General features: G+C 56.6%; 2 protein-coding genes across 5 annotated transcripts; one reads left to right on the plus strand and one right to left on the minus strand.

The window, feature by feature from the left end:
- Positions 1 to 2640: 2640 nt before the first annotated feature.
- Positions 2641 to 16363, minus strand: DHX38 (DEAH-box helicase 38). 4 transcript variants are annotated; one of them, XM_088172185.1, is made up of 27 exons: positions 15849 to 16363; positions 15465 to 15652; positions 15207 to 15308; positions 14623 to 14788; positions 14393 to 14511; positions 14206 to 14282; positions 13964 to 14119; positions 13544 to 13705; positions 13349 to 13456; positions 12383 to 12495; positions 12156 to 12293; positions 11753 to 11939; positions 11478 to 11663; positions 10930 to 11070; positions 10639 to 10749; positions 10450 to 10566; positions 10117 to 10224; positions 9888 to 10000; positions 9191 to 9399; positions 8951 to 9105; positions 8716 to 8871; positions 8506 to 8640; positions 8302 to 8427; positions 7823 to 7918; positions 7564 to 7685; positions 7329 to 7444; positions 6095 to 6558 (listed from the first exon to the last, which is right to left on the minus strand). In XM_088172185.1, exons 1-26 carry the CDS (start codon positions 16163 to 16165, stop codon positions 7360 to 7362), a joined length of 3693 nt encoding a protein of 1230 aa, XP_088028311.1. In that variant the 5' UTR covers positions 16166 to 16363; the 3' UTR covers positions 6095 to 6558; positions 7329 to 7359. The 4 variants fall into 4 exon arrangements, with proteins under 4 accessions (XP_088028313.1, XP_088028311.1, XP_014745035.1 ...); XM_088172187.1 differs by lacking the exons at positions 6095 to 6558; positions 7329 to 7444 and adding an exon at positions 2641 to 2746; XM_014889549.2 differs by lacking the exon at positions 6095 to 6558 and having other exon boundaries at positions 7211 to 7444.
- PMFBP1 (polyamine modulated factor 1 binding protein 1) lies at positions 4917 to 7110 on the plus strand. Its single transcript, XM_088171805.1, is given in 9 exon segments — positions 4917 to 5066; positions 5709 to 5837; positions 6124 to 6288; positions 6370 to 6381; positions 6445 to 6537; positions 6613 to 6886; positions 6889 to 6923; positions 6926 to 7045; positions 7048 to 7110. Coding segments are annotated over 9 exon segments (1041 nt in total).
- Positions 16364 to 17437: the final 1074 nt, after the last annotated feature.

Consider the following 17437-nt stretch of genomic DNA (forward strand, 5'->3'; position numbering starts at 1 on the left):
GCCAGCCCCGCTCTGGGAGCCTCGGCTCGGCAACGCCCGCCCCGGCACCCCCGACCCGGGCTGCGGTCTCCGGCCCCCGCCCAGCCCCGACCGCGACTGCCCGAGAACAAAGGCGCCGGAGGGTGCTCGGGGCGTGCCCGGGGGGTGCTCGGTGGTGCTCGGGGATGCTCGAGGGGCGCCCGGGAGAGGTTGCTCGGGGGATGGCCGGGGGCAGCGCCCGGGGGTGCTCGGGGGTGCTCGGGGCGGAGCCGCCCTCACGGGCAGCGCCGCGCGGGCCGAGAGCGACCCCTGCCGGGCGGGAACCAGGCGGAGCAGAGACTCTCAGCGCGCATGCGCGAAGCACCCGCGCGCAGCTCCCGGCACTGCTGCCCCCGGGGTGCTCCGGGCACGGCCGGTACCGCCGGCACCCCGAGAGCCCCGGGAACCCCGGGAACCCTGAGAGCCCCGGGAACCCTGAGAGCCCTGAGAGTCCCGGGAACCCCGAGAGCCCCGGGAACCCTGAGAGCCCCGGCACCCCGAGAGCCCTGAGAGCCCCGGGAACCCTGAGAGCCCCGGCACCCCGAGAGCCCCGGGAACCCCGAGAGCCCCGAGAACTCCGAGTACCCCGAGCCCCACTCCGGGCACCTCAGCTCCCTCTCGGCCCCCGCCCACCACTGCCACAGGTGCCCAGATCAGCTGTGGCTGCCCCTTGATCCCTGGCGGTGTGCAAGGCCAGGCTGGGCAGGGCTTGGAGCACTCTGGAAGGTGGAAGGTGTCCCTGCCCATGGCAGGGGGTGGAACAACATGAACAAATGGGGAATCCTGGCTCCAGCATCAGTATCTGCTTTGGGATCAGGGACTGATAGAGCTGGAAATGAGCCATCCAGACTTGGTGCCCAGTGGCCACGGATGACCCATCCACAGTGCTCAATTTGCTCTGCCAAGAGGTAACCATTCCTCTGTGTGCTGAACTCCAGTTTCAGTTTGGTTTGTGGCATCTCACAGACATCTGGCCGGGGTGCACATCTGTCTGCTGATTGAAGAGCATCCTTCTGCTCTGTTCCCACTTTCCTCTTGCATTCTCATGTGTGACCAAATTACCCCTTGCTCTGCACTAAACCCTCACACACCACGAGTTGTGCAGGTTGAGGCAGTGCCCAGGGCCCCTTGTGGAGCCTTTCCTGGAGCTCCCCGTGCCCCCGCACCACGAACACTGGTAGCACACAGGTTCCCCCTGCCACGAAGGGCCACAGCACTGCCACAGCTGGACGCTTGGCTGCACGAGCAGCCACCAGCGTGTCCCACACACTGCTGGGATGTGCCAATGCAGCAGCTGCTGCATGAGCTGCTTGTGCATTCATGTAAGTACAAGCAAGACCTTAAGTCATCTCTTCTTCAGCTCATCTGTGTGAAGCAGGGATCACAACACTTGTTTTGCAGAGGGCTCCTGCAATTTGGTTCATGAATATCAAGTGGTTTGAGCTCCTGTGATGGAAGATACTGGAGATGGACGAAGGGGCAGCAACAACCTAAAGTTGATGGAGGCACAAGCAGTGGTCTCACCCAGCTGCACTGTGTTTGCTAATCCAACTATGTAATCAGCACACGCAGGCAACGCGTTGGCTTGGGCTGTGTCACTCACAGCAACTCAGAACACTCTCACTGTGAGCTCCTGCTCCCCAAGAGGGGTGATGGCATCTGCACAGCCACCGAGGATGGGCGATGTGCAGGGAAGGATGGAGCTGGTGGTGGCAGGATCACGAGATGGGAGTCATCGACACACAGCCATGGCACAGAGAACATGCAAACCTCCTTCCTCCCCACCCCCTCTGCCCGCCAGCTCTCCTGAATGAAGTCCCAGCTTTGTTTTTCTGATTTCCATTTTGTATCCTAAAATATTCACTCCAAGTTCCGCTTGACAGACATGCCTAATCTAATCTCCATGTCTGCTTTCTAATTTTCGCAGCCAGGATAAAACAAATTGGCTGGCGTTAATTGCCTGTGCAGCGGCCTGGAGCTCTGAGCTGTGATTTACGAGCTCAGAGCAGGCGCTCTGCAACACATTTTTCTTAATTTATTTTTAATGAGTCTCTCAATTAATTTTCTTGGAAACATCTTAATGATGTTGGAGGCGGATGTTAATGAGGTTTGTAGCAGCACCTCATTTTGCATATTTTAAAGTACTGAATGGCATGAAGCAAACTCCTGGTCCTAAAACAGAAAAAACCCCTAAGACTGGAGAGGAATCCTGGGCTGACACTGCTGCCCTGGCTTGAGGCTGAGGCACTGCGTGGGCAAGTTGGTGACAGTGAGCACTGTGAGGCTGAGGCTGGTTGATGGTCACAGGGATGGTGGGACCCTGGCACCACGGGGGGCCCGAGGAGCCACACTGGGTCACGGTTGGTGGCTTCATGGGATGAAAGCCTGGACACACAGAACCTGGGCACTGAGACCCCTGTGCTGGCATACCCCACTCTGTGGGCACCCCGTTCCCTGCACACCCCCAGCCAGACCTTTTGGGCAGGAGCTGTCCAAGACACAGGACTAGGCTGCCTGGGGCTGAGGGCAGCAGGGGGCTCTGGGGTGTCTCTGCCAGCCCACAGGGTCACTGGTAATTGCTGATGCATGTGCCAGCAAGAGGCAGCAGCTGGATCGCCTTTGTTTTCTCCCAGCATGTCAGTCTTCATTAAACTGGAGGGGAATGAAAAAGGATTCACTTTTGTCCCAGCCTGAACACGGCAGCTGTTTAATATCAATTAAGGTGGCACTGAAAAGAGTAATATTACGGCAGTAATTAAAGTGAGACAATTCCCACCCCCAGGACTGTGCTTACACAGCAGAGGGGCCAGTTTGACCCCCCATCCTCCCAGCACGAGCTGACTATGGGCAGGCAGCTGTGGGTCAGAGCTGTGGGGCTGCCCCACACGCTCACACAAGGAGCTGGAGCAGTGTTGAGCCCTTCAAGGCAGGTGCTGCCTGCCGCTCAGCACGGTGTGGCACACCTGTGGTACAGAATAGCACTGCCTATGGCACCATGCAGCATGGCACGGCACAGCACACAGGGCGTGAGGCTGTGTCCTAGAAAGGCTCTGTGCTGTGGATGCTCTGTGCTCTGGCTGTCGATGCCTGAACAAGACTGAAGTCTGCAGGGAAATGTTATTTCCTCACAGTGGCAGAAACTGTGGCTAAATTCAGTTGTGTTCTGGAAGCAGGGGGTTCAGCAGCCCTGCTCACAGGACTGTTGGTGCTGTGCCTGCTCCCATCACCCGTGACTGTGACCCGCTGGTGGAGAAGGTCGTCATGGCAACTGAGTTCTGCTATGGTACATCTGCGTTCACCTTCTGGGCCCAGTTCAGCCTTGGAAATTTCCAGTTAAAACACTTACCTGTGAAACTGCACTGAGCGTTGGCAAGGGAGCACACAGAGCCCAGGGATTCCCATGCACTGGAACAGGCCAGCAGCAGTTTGTGCTCACCTCACTGTGCATCCACAGCCAAGGCACCATTGGCACGCAGAGACTCGAGCCACTGAGCCACCTGGCACTGCGGGCTGGCCCCAGGCAGGGCAGGAACCCCAAACACATGCACTCTCAGCCTCCCCTGGACACAGGGGCCTGTGGCCCGTGGCCCTGTCAGGATGTGCCCCTGCAGTGGGTCCCCCCAGCCCTGTCCCTTGTGCGGGTGGCTGACCACAGGGCACAGCCCTGCTGCCATCTGCAGTGTCACCTGGCCCTGGCGACAGCCCGGCGCTGTGTTCTGGGACTGGCCACACACTGAGCATGGCCTGAGGACACTGCAGGGGCAGCAGGAGGGTGGCGAGGCCCTGCCCTGGCACAGGGCTGCTGCCATGTCCTGGACCAGTTCTGAGGATGACGCCCAGGACCTGGTGACCTCACAGTGGCATATGGGGTAGTGTCACACAGCATGCCAGGGACACAAAGATGGTGAAGAGCATGGCACAGGAAGGCTGCAGAGGGGACTGTGGGCAGCAGCAGGACCAGGTACTGCTGAGGACAGGGCCACAACCCACACAGCTCTGCCCTGGAGCCCCAGGGTAGGCCTCTCCTGCAGGGATCAGGTGCTCCTCGGACAGGAAGTGGCAGTGCCAGCACCATGGGATGGTGGGGCTGCTCCAGGCAGGGCTGAGTGACATCCGTGGGACTAAGAGTTGTCTGGGGCTGCGAGTAAGGTTATGGTCCTTCCAACAGTGAGAGAGTGGTGAAAATTTGGTACACCGGGGGAGGTTCCTGCACCTCAGAATCAGCCTGAAGGCTCCTGAAGAGGTATGCCAGGGGAAAAGGAGACAACACCAGAGCTGACCAGCTCCATCCAACAGCTTCAGCAGGAGACACAGGCCTGGCAGCCCAAGGTGAGCAGTGTCAACCGTATGCTCAACCCAAGCACTGGTTGCATGGCCACAGATTGGTGGCCAGGTGGTACGGGAAGCCCTGGCCAGCCCTTGCCTGCACCACCAGACACCTCGGTTCCCCAGGGCTGGGGAGAGCACAAGGGCTCAGGGGGATCCAGTCCTGCAGTGGCTACACTGGGCCCACTGCCACCATTTCCCACAGTGGCCACAGTTTACTGCAGTTTGGAGGGCCAGTGGTGTCAGAGGTTTGGCTGTGAGCCCAAAGGAACTGTCAGAACATGCACACACATGTGCAGTGCTGCCTGGTGGGGAAGGGCTGCACCCACCCATTGGCAACACAGGCCATTGCTGCTCTGCACAAAACTAGGACTGCCAGCATTGTCCAGCCCCAGTGCCTGCCCAGACAGGAGCTGCGAGATGGGCTGGATACAGCAGCGAGCTGGACACATGCTGCTCATGCCACGTCCTAGGGCCAAAGGCAAGCATTGGTGCTGGAGCCAGAGCATGGGGAACCCAGAGCATGTCAGGACACACAGCAGGAAGATCTGGACCCAGCTCAGGTGCTGGCCATGATACAGGCATTGCAGCTGGACCTGGACTTCTGCAGGGACACAAACCACAAACAACTGGTCCAGCTGCAGGAGCAGGAGCGTGCAGTGGAGCAGGAGCACCAGGAGCTGGTCATTCTGATGCAGCAGTTCCAGGCACTGATGGGCAAGGTACCAGTGCTGGACACAGCAGCCACAGACCGAGCTACATGTGTCCCTCACTGCCACTCCACCACAGGCTGGGCACCATGCCTGCCCCGCAGCCTGGGCAAACACGTGGTGGCCCCTCGGGGAGGGTAGAGAAGATGCTGCCAGCCACATGCGGCTGTAGCACCACCTGTACAGAGCAGCCTAGCCACAAGGCAAGCCTGGCTGGCACAGCCCAGTCCACCCAGCTGAGCAGAGCTGGAAGAATGCAGACCCTAACAACCCCACTGACACCCTGGGCACCATCCCAGGGCTGGTGGGTGCACTGCAGTGGCTGCACTGCTGCAGCCCACAACCTTGCCAATGAGCTCTCCCTGTGCCCCTGCTCCACCACTTGTCAGGGACCACAGGGATGGCTTTCCAGGGCTGCTGGGTGTCCACCAGATACTGCCACAACAGGGAGGGTACTGTGGGGACTGCACAGAGAGGAGAGGGCCAGAAGCCAGCAGCCTTCTTGCCTCCCACCTGGTGCAGGCCACATTCCTGTATCACAGTCCCTGCACAACAGCCCATTGTCCGTGGGTTGTCCCAAAAAGATCCTTCTGCAGCCTCAGCTCTACACAGCAGGGGCACAGGGTGATCCCACACCCTGCTGGGTACTCACAGATCAATGATGCACCCCTCGACCTGAAGGACCAGGCAGTGCAGACAGAGGTCACCTTCTACTTGGCTGCCCACAGTGATTTTGACACCAGCCACGATATCCCACAGGAGAGCAGAGAACTGCTCAAGCAGGTCAGTGCCAGCAGCTCCCCAGCAACTACACCAAGCCTGGGGGCAAGCAGCCAGAGGGGCACAGGAGCCATAACAACCACACTGCAGGGCTGACCCCTACTCCCCTTGCCCCAGAAACCCTGGGACATTGTGGGAGGCAACAATGCCAGCCTGCCCCCACCATCTCACACAGCCAGGCACTGGCCAGCCCTGAGCATCCTGTGGCACCTGGAGAGCAGCTGTACCTGTGCTCAGGGAAGGGCATACAGCACAAGGCCAACCCACCAACACACTGCCTTCTGTGCAGCTGGGGGCATGGCAGCAGAGCCAGGGCCTGCAGCACGGCCCAGCACGGCTGCTGGAGCAGCTGGGAGCCACCCAGGCCCAGGAGCAGCAGGGTCTGCAGCAGCTGAGCAGAGACAAAGACGCCATCCAAGGCCTACACCGAAAAGTGGCAGAGCTGCAGCAACAGGTGAGGCAAGGTAGGACAGGACAGGGATGCAGCCTGTCCCAGACCCGTCTCCCATGGCCAACCACTCTCCCTGCCCCACAGCTTTGCTGGCAGGTGCAGGACATGGAGGACCTCCAGGCAGAGCTGGCCCAAGCTCAGCAAGAGAGCACCAAACAGGCAGAAAAGATTGCAGCCTACAAGACACACAGGCAGCAGCTTCATCGGCAGCTGAGGAAGATGCGGAGCTTCAAGGAGCAGAGCAAACAGCAGGTAAGGATGTCTCAAGTCTTCCTGTGAAAAACCAGGAGTCTGTGCTCAGCCTGTGTCTCACCGTGCCATGGACAGATCTACTCCCTCCAGGAGAGGCTGCAGGAGCTGAGCAGCCTAGTCCAACACTGGCAGCAGCTACACCTGGACCGTGAGCAAACTCTGGCTCAGCGAGAAGAGGAGCTGGTTGTCTGCAAGGTGGAGCTGGCTTTCCTTAAGGAAAAACTCAGCAAGGTGACAAAACAGGTGCAGGACACAAACAGGCATTCAAGAACACACTACAGGATGCAGGAAGAGAATCTGTACCTAATGTTTAGAACACCTGAGCAGGCCAACAAGTGTGAGCAGCTGAAAAAGTGAGAATGCCTGGTACAGCCTGGCCTGAAACAGGGCTGGGCCAATGGACCCAGGTGTGCAGGGACAGCTAGGCACTAGCTGGCCGTCCAGGGCATGGGCTGTGAGAGAACTGCCTTTGCAGGAGGATGGGCCAGGCTTGAAACAGGGTCAGGCTGTATTTGTCCTGAAGGTCACTTGAATTTTGTGCCCTGTTCCAGGTTCTACAGGGCAACAACCTGAAAGCACCAGCCCTCCATAATTCTGTAGAGCTACCTCCACCCAACGTCCACCTACAGGACAAGCAGCAGTGCAAAACAAAGCAAGGATTAAACTGACAACCTTTAAACAAATAAAATTCTTTCTGTTCTGTAGCAAAATTAGTGCCAGGCACCAAAGCCTTCCAGGGCCACAGGCTGCAGAGACCTCAGAATATATTGATCAGGGTAGCTGGGCACTACCTTAAGCCTCAAAGCAATAGGTCGTGCCTTCTTAGAGACCAAAGCGGGCTGGGGTGCGTCGTGGCGTCAGGGGCTCCCCCTGCTCCTTTCGCCCAGGGGTATAGATTTTAGTAGATCTGTCAAAGAGGAAAAGGGCAATTAAGGAAAATGAAACCTTTTCCTGCACCAGAATTCCCACAGGGAAGCTGGGCTCCTCCACACAGGCAAGCCATGGGCAGGCAGGGCTATCACCCACCTTGCACTGCCCAGTGGGTTACGGCGCTCCTGCTCCTCCCGGCGGGCACGCAGCTGCTCCTCTGCCAAAGCCATTTCCTCCTCCATGGCAGACACCTCCTCCTTGGCACGGCGGCGGTTCTCCTGGAGCAAGGCAGCAGCAGGTCAGGGACAGCAGACTCCCTGCAGGCCCACAAGCTTGCTCCCTTCAAACACACATGCACAGCAGCAGGATGCAGAGGGCCTGCAGTTTGCCGGCTCATCCAGGACAGAATACTTACCTGGCGTGACTTGCCGGCATGTTTGATACTGTAGAACATGGGGCCCAGCTCTGCCAGCCACTCTCCATCCACAGCAGTGACACACTGCATGTATTCCTGCAGGGACAGAAAGACCAGGATAGCAGGATGGCATCCTTGGGGCCTGGGCACCATTCCCAGAGCCCCAAGCTCCCTTCCTCTCTCAGTTGCTGATGGCACTTCTCAGGCCGGGACCATACCCCTTCCAGACAATTCCTCCTGGCCTCAGAACCTGCTATGGGTTGGATTTGATGAGACCACAAGGAGGATCAAACATATCCCCACAGAAACCAGAGAAAAACAATGAGGGAAGGGACAAACAGATGACATAGACCTGCCTAGTTGGTATAGATGGGAGGCTGATATCTGCCACTCACAAGGATCTCAGTCTCACAGCAAAGTCCTCCCATCTCCCTTGGAGCACTCATCATCCTTCCTGCTAGCCTTCAGCTCAAGCTCACCTTGGTAGTCATAACCAATTCATGGTACACAATGTAGTCTGGTGTGTAGCCCATGCCAAAGAGCGAGCTCGTGGGGTGCAGGTGGCAGGGCATTCCCGTGCGGATGTTCACATACTCCCCAATGCCCTGCAAAGACAAGTGTGCTTAGTTCACCTGTTCCCGGGCAGGGCCTTGCAGCCCCCAGGCAGCTCAGATACCTCTCACCTTCAGCTTTGCAGCCTGATGGAAATATGCAGCACAGATGCACTTCCTCACAACATCCCAGTCTGTACCACAGGATGCCAGGCTCATTCGCTGCTGCACCATAATGTCCTTGAGTTGGGCACGCACCTCCCGCACCTGCAAAGGTGTGTGCTGGTCAGATCGCTCTTCTGCACAAGGCTGTCTCCTCCAGCCTTATGGCCACAGCCTCACCTTGCGCATGGCCTTGGCATGGATGAAGTGCTGATTGCACCACAGGGTAGAATAGCTGTTGTTTTTCCACTGCAGGTAAACATTCAGGTAAGTCAAGTGATCGCTCTCTGGAACAGCAAATTTCTCCCGCACTTGGTCACTCTCCTCCTCTCGGCCCTGAAGGGCAAGCAAAGAACACGGGTTAGTCAAAGGGCAGGGAAGGGCCCTGAGCTGCTGGAATGGCAGCATCTTGTACCTTAGGCCGATAAAAGATGGCAGGCACGGACAACATGGAGACAACAAGCAAGATCTCAGAGCTGCAACCCATGTCACAGGAGACAATGAGCATTTTGGAGAGTGCAGGGTCCAGTGGGAACTCCACCATGAGACGTCCTGTAGAGGTCAGACCACCTGTAGGAACAGAACAGTGATCACTGATCAGCAGCTGGGCAGGCCCCAGTTCCATGGGCTGGCAGCTTACCCTAGAAGCCAATACCTGTGTTATCCAGGGCTCCCAGGATCCACAGCTGGTACATGGAGTTCAGCATATTGTCCTCAGGGGGCGGATCCATGAAGTGGAACTGCAGCAGGTCCTGCACACCCAGGGACTTGAGCAAGAGCACTACATTGGCGAGGTTGGTGCGCTGGATCTCGGGCACCGTGGTCGTCAGCAGCTCATTCTTGTAGGCACTCTGGGTATAGAGCCTGGGAAGAGATGCCAAGAGCATGCTCCTCCTGTTCCAGCCACTGCATTCCTTATAGACTTGCCAGCCTCTGCCCAGCCCAGCCCATCATGGCACAGGGCAGCAACCCTGCACGCAGCAGCAGGACCCTGGGGAGGCACTTGCAGTCCAGCCAAAGCGTGGTCTCCCCAGCACACTGGGGTGTTTGGGCTGCAGCACAGCACATAACCAAGCGTGCCCTGCCCTGATCTCACAGCATAGCCTGGGAAAGGCCTTTGGCTTGGCTCTTATCCTGAGGGCATCCAGGGCAGACCAGCCACAAGTGAAGATGGGCACAGGAAGAAAGTGGAGCACATCCTTTTCTCTGCAGAAACACTGGGTCCAAAAAAAGGCCTTCAGGCCTGCCTACTGCCCACATAGTTCAAGATAATGAACAGCTCCAGTAAGAAAAAAAATACATGACCTGATGCCAAGCTGAGGACACAACAGGAACACCAATGACATGCCTACCTGAAACAGTGGCCTGGGCCTGTCCGGCCGGCTCGGCCAGCCCTCTGATTGGCATTGGCCTGACTGATGGGGTAGATCTGCAGTGCATCCATGCCTATACGGGGGTTGAAAACCTTCAGGGCACAACAAGACCAGACAGAAGTTAAGAGGAAGGCTGAATCACGACCTCAGAACTGCCTCAATCTACCCCAGAAATCAGAGACAGACAGCAGAGAAAACCCTGGCTCACCTTCAATTTGCAGTAGCCAGAGTCAATCACAAACATGATACCATCCACTGTCAGTGATGTCTCTGCAATGTTAGTGGCAACGATGCACTTCCTGACCCCATCAGGAGCCTGCAAGCACACTACACATGAGTCACACCCCTGGGCATGGCTCTGCTCCACTGAGGAGTGCAGAGAGCGACAGGGGTGACTCTTGGAAGTGGGGTGGGGTACATGTTTTCTCTCACCCTCCACATGCAATACCGAGGTACATGTACACCTCTCATCCCTACTCGGTACTGTCTCCTGCTCCAGTTTTCCCTGTCCCCACCCTAAACACAAAGGACACATCAGCACCTTCTGAAAGATCTTGGCCTGCAAGTCCGAGGGCAGCTGAGAGTAGATGGGCAGTACAGCAAGAGCAGGTGCCTTCTCCAGCTCCTCAAGGTGCTCCACAATTTGCTCTGAGGTCACCTAGACACAAAGAGGGGTGAAAACATCAGACTGAAACAAGGGGGGAGGATAGTGCCTGTTCGTCCAACTCACCTCGATATCTTCCTGACCAGGCATGAAGACGAGGATGTCTCCAGGAGCACCAGACAAGTGGACTTGCAAAGCTTGTTTCACTGCAGCCTCCACATAATCTTCCTGTGGGGTCTGAACAGCACAGCCCAGGTTAATCTGGACCAAAATCTTTATCTGCCCTGTCCTGTGTGCAAGACTGTAACACACCACAACCACTCCTACCTTGTCCTATGTGGCCCCCTCAGAGTACAGCACACCTAAGTCACAACCCTCTCCTGCCAGCAGAATTTCCATCCACAAGCTTAACTATACCTTGCTGAAAAGAATATCCACGGGGAAAGTGCGCCCAGGAATGTGGAAAATGGGAACATTCCCAAAGAAGGAGGCAAACTTTTCTGCATCCATGGTGGCCGAAGTGACAACAAGCTTCAGATCCGAGCGTCGGGCGACCACCTAGGAAGCAGATGAACAATATGGAATATTCATGCCTGGCTGTGGCTGTTTTCATTCTTACTGACACAATGGCATAGGACAGAGCTTCTGTTGTACTCCAGAGGCACTGGCTGTGCATGCCAGGGAACACTGATGCTCAACGGTCAGTGCAGTTAAAAACACCTGCCAACCTCGGTCCAGGAAACATTAATCCAGCAAAGACTTCTGTATTGTCAGTTCTGACATTCAGCCAGTAAGACTCTGGTAGCATTACAGGAGACCTAACCCCCCAGACCCAAGCATGCTGGAGCAGTCAAGCGCAGACAGAGATGTGGCAGCTCTGCTACCCTCTCCTAGTCCTGGCAGAGAAGGGCTGTCCCAGCTCACGTGCCCCACGCTGCTGTCCGCTAGCCCAAGGTCACACACACCTCTCGAAGCAGCCCGAAGAGCACATCAGTGTTGAGCGAGCGCTCGTGTGCCTCGTCCATGATGATAGCACTGTAGTTGTCCAGGTCAGCCTCCCGCAGCGACTCCCGCAGCAGGATCCCGTCTGTCATGTACTTGATCACCGTGCTCTCCGACGTGCAGTCCTCAAAGCGGATGGCATAGCCGACCTGGGAGGGCAGAGATACCACAAATCTTCCAACAGTCCCATGCACTCGGTGTCATTGGGTGGCACCCTTGCACTCCCTGCTCGACTCACCTCCTCCCCCAGACGCACGCCCATCTCCTCACTGACCCGCTTGGCCACCGACATGGCGGCCACCCTGCGGGGCTGTGTGCAGCCGATCATGCCATAATCAGTGTAGCCATCCTCATGGAGATACTGTGTCAGCTGAGTCGTCTTCCCACTCCCTGTCTCCCCCACCACGATCACAATGCTGTTGTCTCTGAAGAAAAGGAAAAGGTATTTCTTCATAGATCTTCAAAGAAGGGCTTTTGTGTTCTCTAGCTAAGCATCATCCTACTCAGGCGGGAGAGCTGAGTAAACACAAAGCAATGGGTTGCTTCCTGGGAGTACAGCTTCCCAATGGCCATGTTCCACAATTCCTCAACTGAGTTCCCAAACAGAGGCCAATGCCCTGGGGATGCCCTGGCAGCCATACCTGAGGATGGAGAGCAGTTCCTGCTGTACAGCAAAGATGGGTAGGTATTGTCTCTGCTCCAGGATCGATTTCTTCTTAGCAAACTCACTGCTGGCTTCACTTTTTTCTTTCATGTGTTCAGCAAACTTCTGCTCTGTTCTAAGGAAACAAACTTAGTCCTGAAACTGCCTCTCCACACACTTTGCTACGCCTGTAGCCAAGCAGAGTAATACAGAGCAAGCCCCTACTTGTAATCCACTTTGCCATCTTCTGTCACCATCTCATCCTTCTCCTCCTCTTTCTTGATCCCCATAATGTCTCCCAGTTTGGTGCCTGCCAGCTCCCAGTGTTTGTGCTGAGCCTAAAAGGAGTGAGAGTAGCATAATTTTGCCACAGCAAGCACAGACAAAATTCTTCCCCAATCCTACTCCTAAGATTAGGAAAAGGATATTAGTACCACAGTTCCCCAATGCAGAATGCACATTCCATTCCTACATCACGTTCCCCTCTTCCAAATGAACTGAAGCAGAGCTTTAAGACGCTAGAATGGACATAGAGACTACAGACAAAGGATTACCAACTGCCTCCTAAGAAAATAGTTCCAGCTGCTGACTCTTGCATTAAATTTGAACTTAAACCTACACAGATCTGAACCAGATAATCTTCCTGCCCTTGCCAAGCGCTCACAGGCTTTCCTCCCACCTCTGCTGTGAGTTTAGCTACACCACCATTCCACTCATAGTATAAGGTCAAATCCAGCCCAGTTTCAATGTACAAGGAACATATCTGTACTTTCCCCACAGCTATTGTGTGAGCTTTAGAGAAAGTTCCTAGAAAACATCCCCAAAAACTAATCCGCTACCTTACCCCATACTCCTCCTCATTACAACTCTTCTGCTGAGACATGACAAGATACATCCTGCTGCCACACTGCCTGCTGACAGTCTCTAAGCTACCTGACATTCTTCCATCTGCTTCCTTCTCCCATAATCCAAATGTCCAAATGCAGTGATTCATGTCCCAAAGCAGCGCCCAAGAAAATCTCACCACAGCAGCTGCTATGAGGCAATGCAGTAAGCTGGGCTGCCAGGATGTCCCAGCTCACAAACATATGAACTCCTGCTGCCAAAGCCTGAATGCTGCAGAGTCCAAACAGGGCTGTGAGGAACTACCTAACGTGCACAGTGGGCAGTAGCCAAAGGGCTGCAGCATACCCTCTTACGCTCCTTTTGCTCCCTGTGCTTGCGCACCAGCTGGCTGCCTTTCCGAGCTATGATGGCCAAATCCGAGGTGGCATCCTTCACAGGGATGACTGGCTCTGGCTGCAGGGAAAAGGCATTACTTCACTAAAAAGGCCTCACATGTACTGATGGCTTCCTGCCATCAGTGCTTTCAGCCATAGTCTCTACCTGCTTGGTGAAGACAATCCTTCCATCTAGGAAAGGGGGCACTAGATTGTGCACCAACAAATGCACTTTAGCAGAGTTATCCTCCTCAAAATCTTCGTCCACTTCAATCCGATGGACCACACCACTGGTCAGCATGCGATTTGTCTCCCAGCGCTCATTGTCCTACAACACATCAGAAACACAGTGAAGCCACACAGAAAGTCACAGAGATCACACCAGCACACCAAGCTTTGTCCTGGGCATTGCACTGGCAACAGAATGGTTCAAACCTAGTGAGCCTGAGCGAGTTTCCCTGGGAGCACTCATTCAGCCTGGCCTGAGAGTTTACTCCACCTGAGAGCAAGGGCTCAACAAGTGGATCTTTCAAGAGGCAGCCAACCGCACGTGTCCAGAGCAGCCAACCCTGCCTCTTGGCCTTACCTCATTGATCTGCCGCCGCTGTGCCGAGATCCGCTTCTGCCTCTGCTTGTGCAAGTGCTGCTCGCGCTTCTTCACGTACTCCTCAGAGGAGTAAGCCAAAGGATTGTGAAACTCGTCATAGCCTTCATCCATCATGTACCAGTCCCGGTCAGCTTGCTGGGAAGGCAGAGGTACAGCACTGAGCTCTGCCCATTCCCCACAGCCTGGTGGCCCCAAGCCCCTGGCCTGTCCCAGGCTCTCACCCGCTGGTCATCCTCCCACTGCTGCCGCTCCTCTTCTGTCTCGAAGGCGATGCCCTCCTCCCCTTCCGTGCGCCGCCCTGGGGTGAGCCAGACGGTCCAAAGAGTTCCCAAGGAAACCCCAACTCTGTGCCACAGGAAAGGGGATTCCACATTGCCTACCCTGGGCAGCTCAGCCCAGATTCCTCACCTCTCCCTCGGGACAGGCGTGGCGTGGCTCCCAGATGCCTCCGGTCGTCAGCCCATTCATTGTATTTGTACGATGGGGTCGGCAATGGCGTCTTATCAGAGTACCGGCTCCTCACGGACCTGGAAACACAGCAGATGGAGAACTGGTGCCCACAGGCAGACCTTTCTCATACACACAGAGTCCCTGTTCTGCAGCTCCACAGCTCACAGCACAGCCTCAGGCATTGGTACCTGTCCCGCTCCCGCCGGTCTGTGTCCCGCAGCGATGGCAGCCGGTGGCTACGCTCTGAGTCTCGATAGGAAGGTGTGGGAGATGGAGATTCCCACTGCGAGCGATGGGCACTGCTGTAGCCACTATCATCTTCCTCCCAGCTGGAGCGAGATGGTGTGGCTGCATCTGTGAGAAGAGATGGGATTTGACACCTGTTGTTCAAACAGTGGCCCTGAGCACCTGGAGCCGCCTAACATCTTCTAAAAAAGGAGCATGGAGAGAGGGTTACCCATTGGCCCTCCCTCTAAGAGAAGGGGCGGACCTAATGGTTGCAAGCAAATTCCAAAGGAACGTATTTCCATCACACAGACTCAGAACAGACCCTACCGTGCAGAGATCTGCCAGAGTTTCAAACACACACAGCTGGCACATTGCTCCCAGACCCAAGCTGAGCTGAAAGTTTTATGCTTGCCCTAACCACAAACATTACAAGGTACAAGCTTTTCTACCACTCTTGTCCTGCAAAAACAGCAGGAAGCATAAAAAACTCCAAGCCTCTCCCTATTAGGTCTCACAAAAGAGCTCTACCAGGTCCCACTCCCACCTTTGGGCCGATGTCGGGGGCTTTCAGGTTCACTCCTCCTGCCACTCCGCTCTGACGAGCCATCTCTCTCTGATCTGCTGTGATGACTCCTCTCCCGCTCCTCTGCAAAAACAAAATAGGATCAGGTGCTTATTGCACAAACAGGCTTCCCAAGTCTGCTGCAAAAATCACCACGAACATTAGTAAAAACTATAGACAGGGCAAAGGACAAGCCCAGACCCAAACCAAGAAGAACCACAAAGGTGTCTTAGCAATTACCACGGTCTCGTTTCCGATCGTGGTCTCGATCCCTACTGCGTTCCTTCTTCCGGTCCTTCTCCTCCTTGGAGGAGGCAAAAACTCCATGTTCCCGACGCTCCCTTTCCCGCTGCCGGCTGCGTTCCAAGAACTCCTCGCTGACACCCCCAGTGTAGGAAGGCGTCTCCACATGGACAGAACGGTAATGTCTGGGCAGGCAGAGCAGAGAGAAGAAATGCTCAGAAGAGCTGAGCAACAGCTGCCTTTCGGCTGGTCTCGTATAGCTCCAGCTGCAGCCTCTGCCACAGTGCCCCGCAGCCCACACCGGAGGCTGTCACCGACTGCGCTCATCCTGCGCTCCCTACCCGCCGGACGCGGCCCCAGGAACCGCCCTGCAAACGCCACCTGTTCCTGCGAGCTCTGCGGCTGCTCCGGTCGGCCTCGTCCTCTTCCTCTTCCTCGGCGCTGCCCGCCTCGTCACGACCCTCTTCCCAGTCCTTATAGGATGCGACACGGGATCGCTTCCCCCCGGCCGCCTCCTCCTGGCGCTCCCGCCGCTTCTGCGCCGCCAGCACGTCCAGTCCCAGCAGGGAGACGCGAGGGGCCGGTGCCTTAAAGACGTGCTGCTCGGCGCCCCGCGGCCGCAGTACCAGCCCGCCTGCCTCGCCGCTCGGGCTCGTCCCCGACAGCCGATGCAGTGACTCCTCGCTCGCCGCCGCCATCGTGGCCGCAACGCCGCGCGGGCCCCGCAGTTCCTTCAACGACCGTAACCCGGCTCCCGGAGCGCCGCCATAGCCGCGCCACAGCGCTCGGCAGGAGGAGCCCCTCTGGCCAAGCGCACCATAGACTCGGTGGCCAGAGCCTATGGGAGAGCCGCTACCATAGAGGCCCTAGAGCGCTAGACAAGCCGCGCTGGCGGACTTCCGGCGGACGCGACCGCCCCAGGGTCACGTGGGCGCGGGGCGGAGGCCCGGGCGGACGGGAGCGGACGGGGTAGCCCCACGCTCCTGCTCTGCTCGCAGCTGTGGGCTCATGCCCCGTCCCGGTAGGAAAAAGGAGCAACTCCGTACCCAGGGGCTGCCCATCAGACAGCCGTGAGTCAGACCTAGACCCTGCTGCTACAGAGGTCAAGGCTGCAGTTTTGGGACCCAGCTGCTTCCAGGCCCAACACTGGTCCTCTGAAGGGCCAGATCTTCAGCCAGGCAAGGATAGACACAGCACTGGGCACATTTAGAGACATATTGGTGTTGCTCACCCCATGCTCATAGCAGCCTCCTCCTGCAGGCCCTCCGTGCTTGGGGCTTCCTCCTCACCCCTTTTATTACCATCTCCTTCGCCCTGGTGCAGCCCATGAGCTCCAGATCGGACCCTGGTGCCTGCAGCCAGCACAACTCCCCGCCCCAAAAAAAAAAAAAAAAAAAAGCAGAAACAGCCCCACCTTGCTTAGCATCAGCCTAGCAGAGGTTCGCAGGAAGCTGCCAAGCCCTGACAGGAAGCCAGCGTGCTAGGAGTTTCCCAGCAGTTGTAAACAATTTTGGTGAAGTGCTCTTGTGCAATCCTGTTCTACAAGGTGGATTGTGAGAGGCTGCTGAGAGAATGCTTTGTGCAGGGCGAGCTGTTGCTCAGGAAAAGCCCGAGATGCAGTGAGTTTGGGCTGAAGGAAAAGTCAGCACCAGAGGTCCCAGAGACAAAACCAAAAACAGAAGCACCTTTGATCAGGCCCTTTCCACAACTGACAGGTCATGACTGCAGCCATCTCCAAACAGCTGTGTACTGGCACCCAGCACCATCTCTGCCTTCCCTCCCCACCTAGAGCCTGGCCTCAGGCAGAATTCTCTGCCAGGAGAGGCCTGGTGCACTTGTCAGTCCATCCCAGAGCTCCAAGTGGCTTCTCCCACCAGGAAAAGTGCGAGCAACATGGAGAGCTGATTCTGCTTAGTTGAGGAGAGCTACGCTGCACCCCTCCAGCCCATGGGGTGTTCCCAGAGCAGCAC

Source organism: Sturnus vulgaris, chromosome 12 (assembly GCF_052056855.1).
Source record: "Sturnus vulgaris isolate bStuVul1 chromosome 12, bStuVul1.hap1, whole genome shotgun sequence".
Taxonomy (NCBI): Eukaryota; Metazoa; Chordata; class Aves; order Passeriformes; family Sturnidae; genus Sturnus; species Sturnus vulgaris.

Bases quoted from the DNA above. Each gene is read 5' to 3' on its own strand.
- DHX38 (XM_088172187.1), bottom strand. From the start codon at position 16,165: ATGGCGGCGGCGAGCGAGGAGTCACTGCATCGGCTGTCGGGGACGAGC. The intron at 14,512-14,622 runs GTACCAATGCCT...CTGTGTTTCCAG, and splicing joins GACCGGCGGGAGCGGGACAG to GTCCGTGAGGAGCCGGTACT. The intron at 12,496-13,348 runs GTATGCTGCAGC...CACTCCTTTTAG, and splicing joins AGCAAAAGGAGCGTAAGAGG to GCTCAGCACAAACACTGGGA.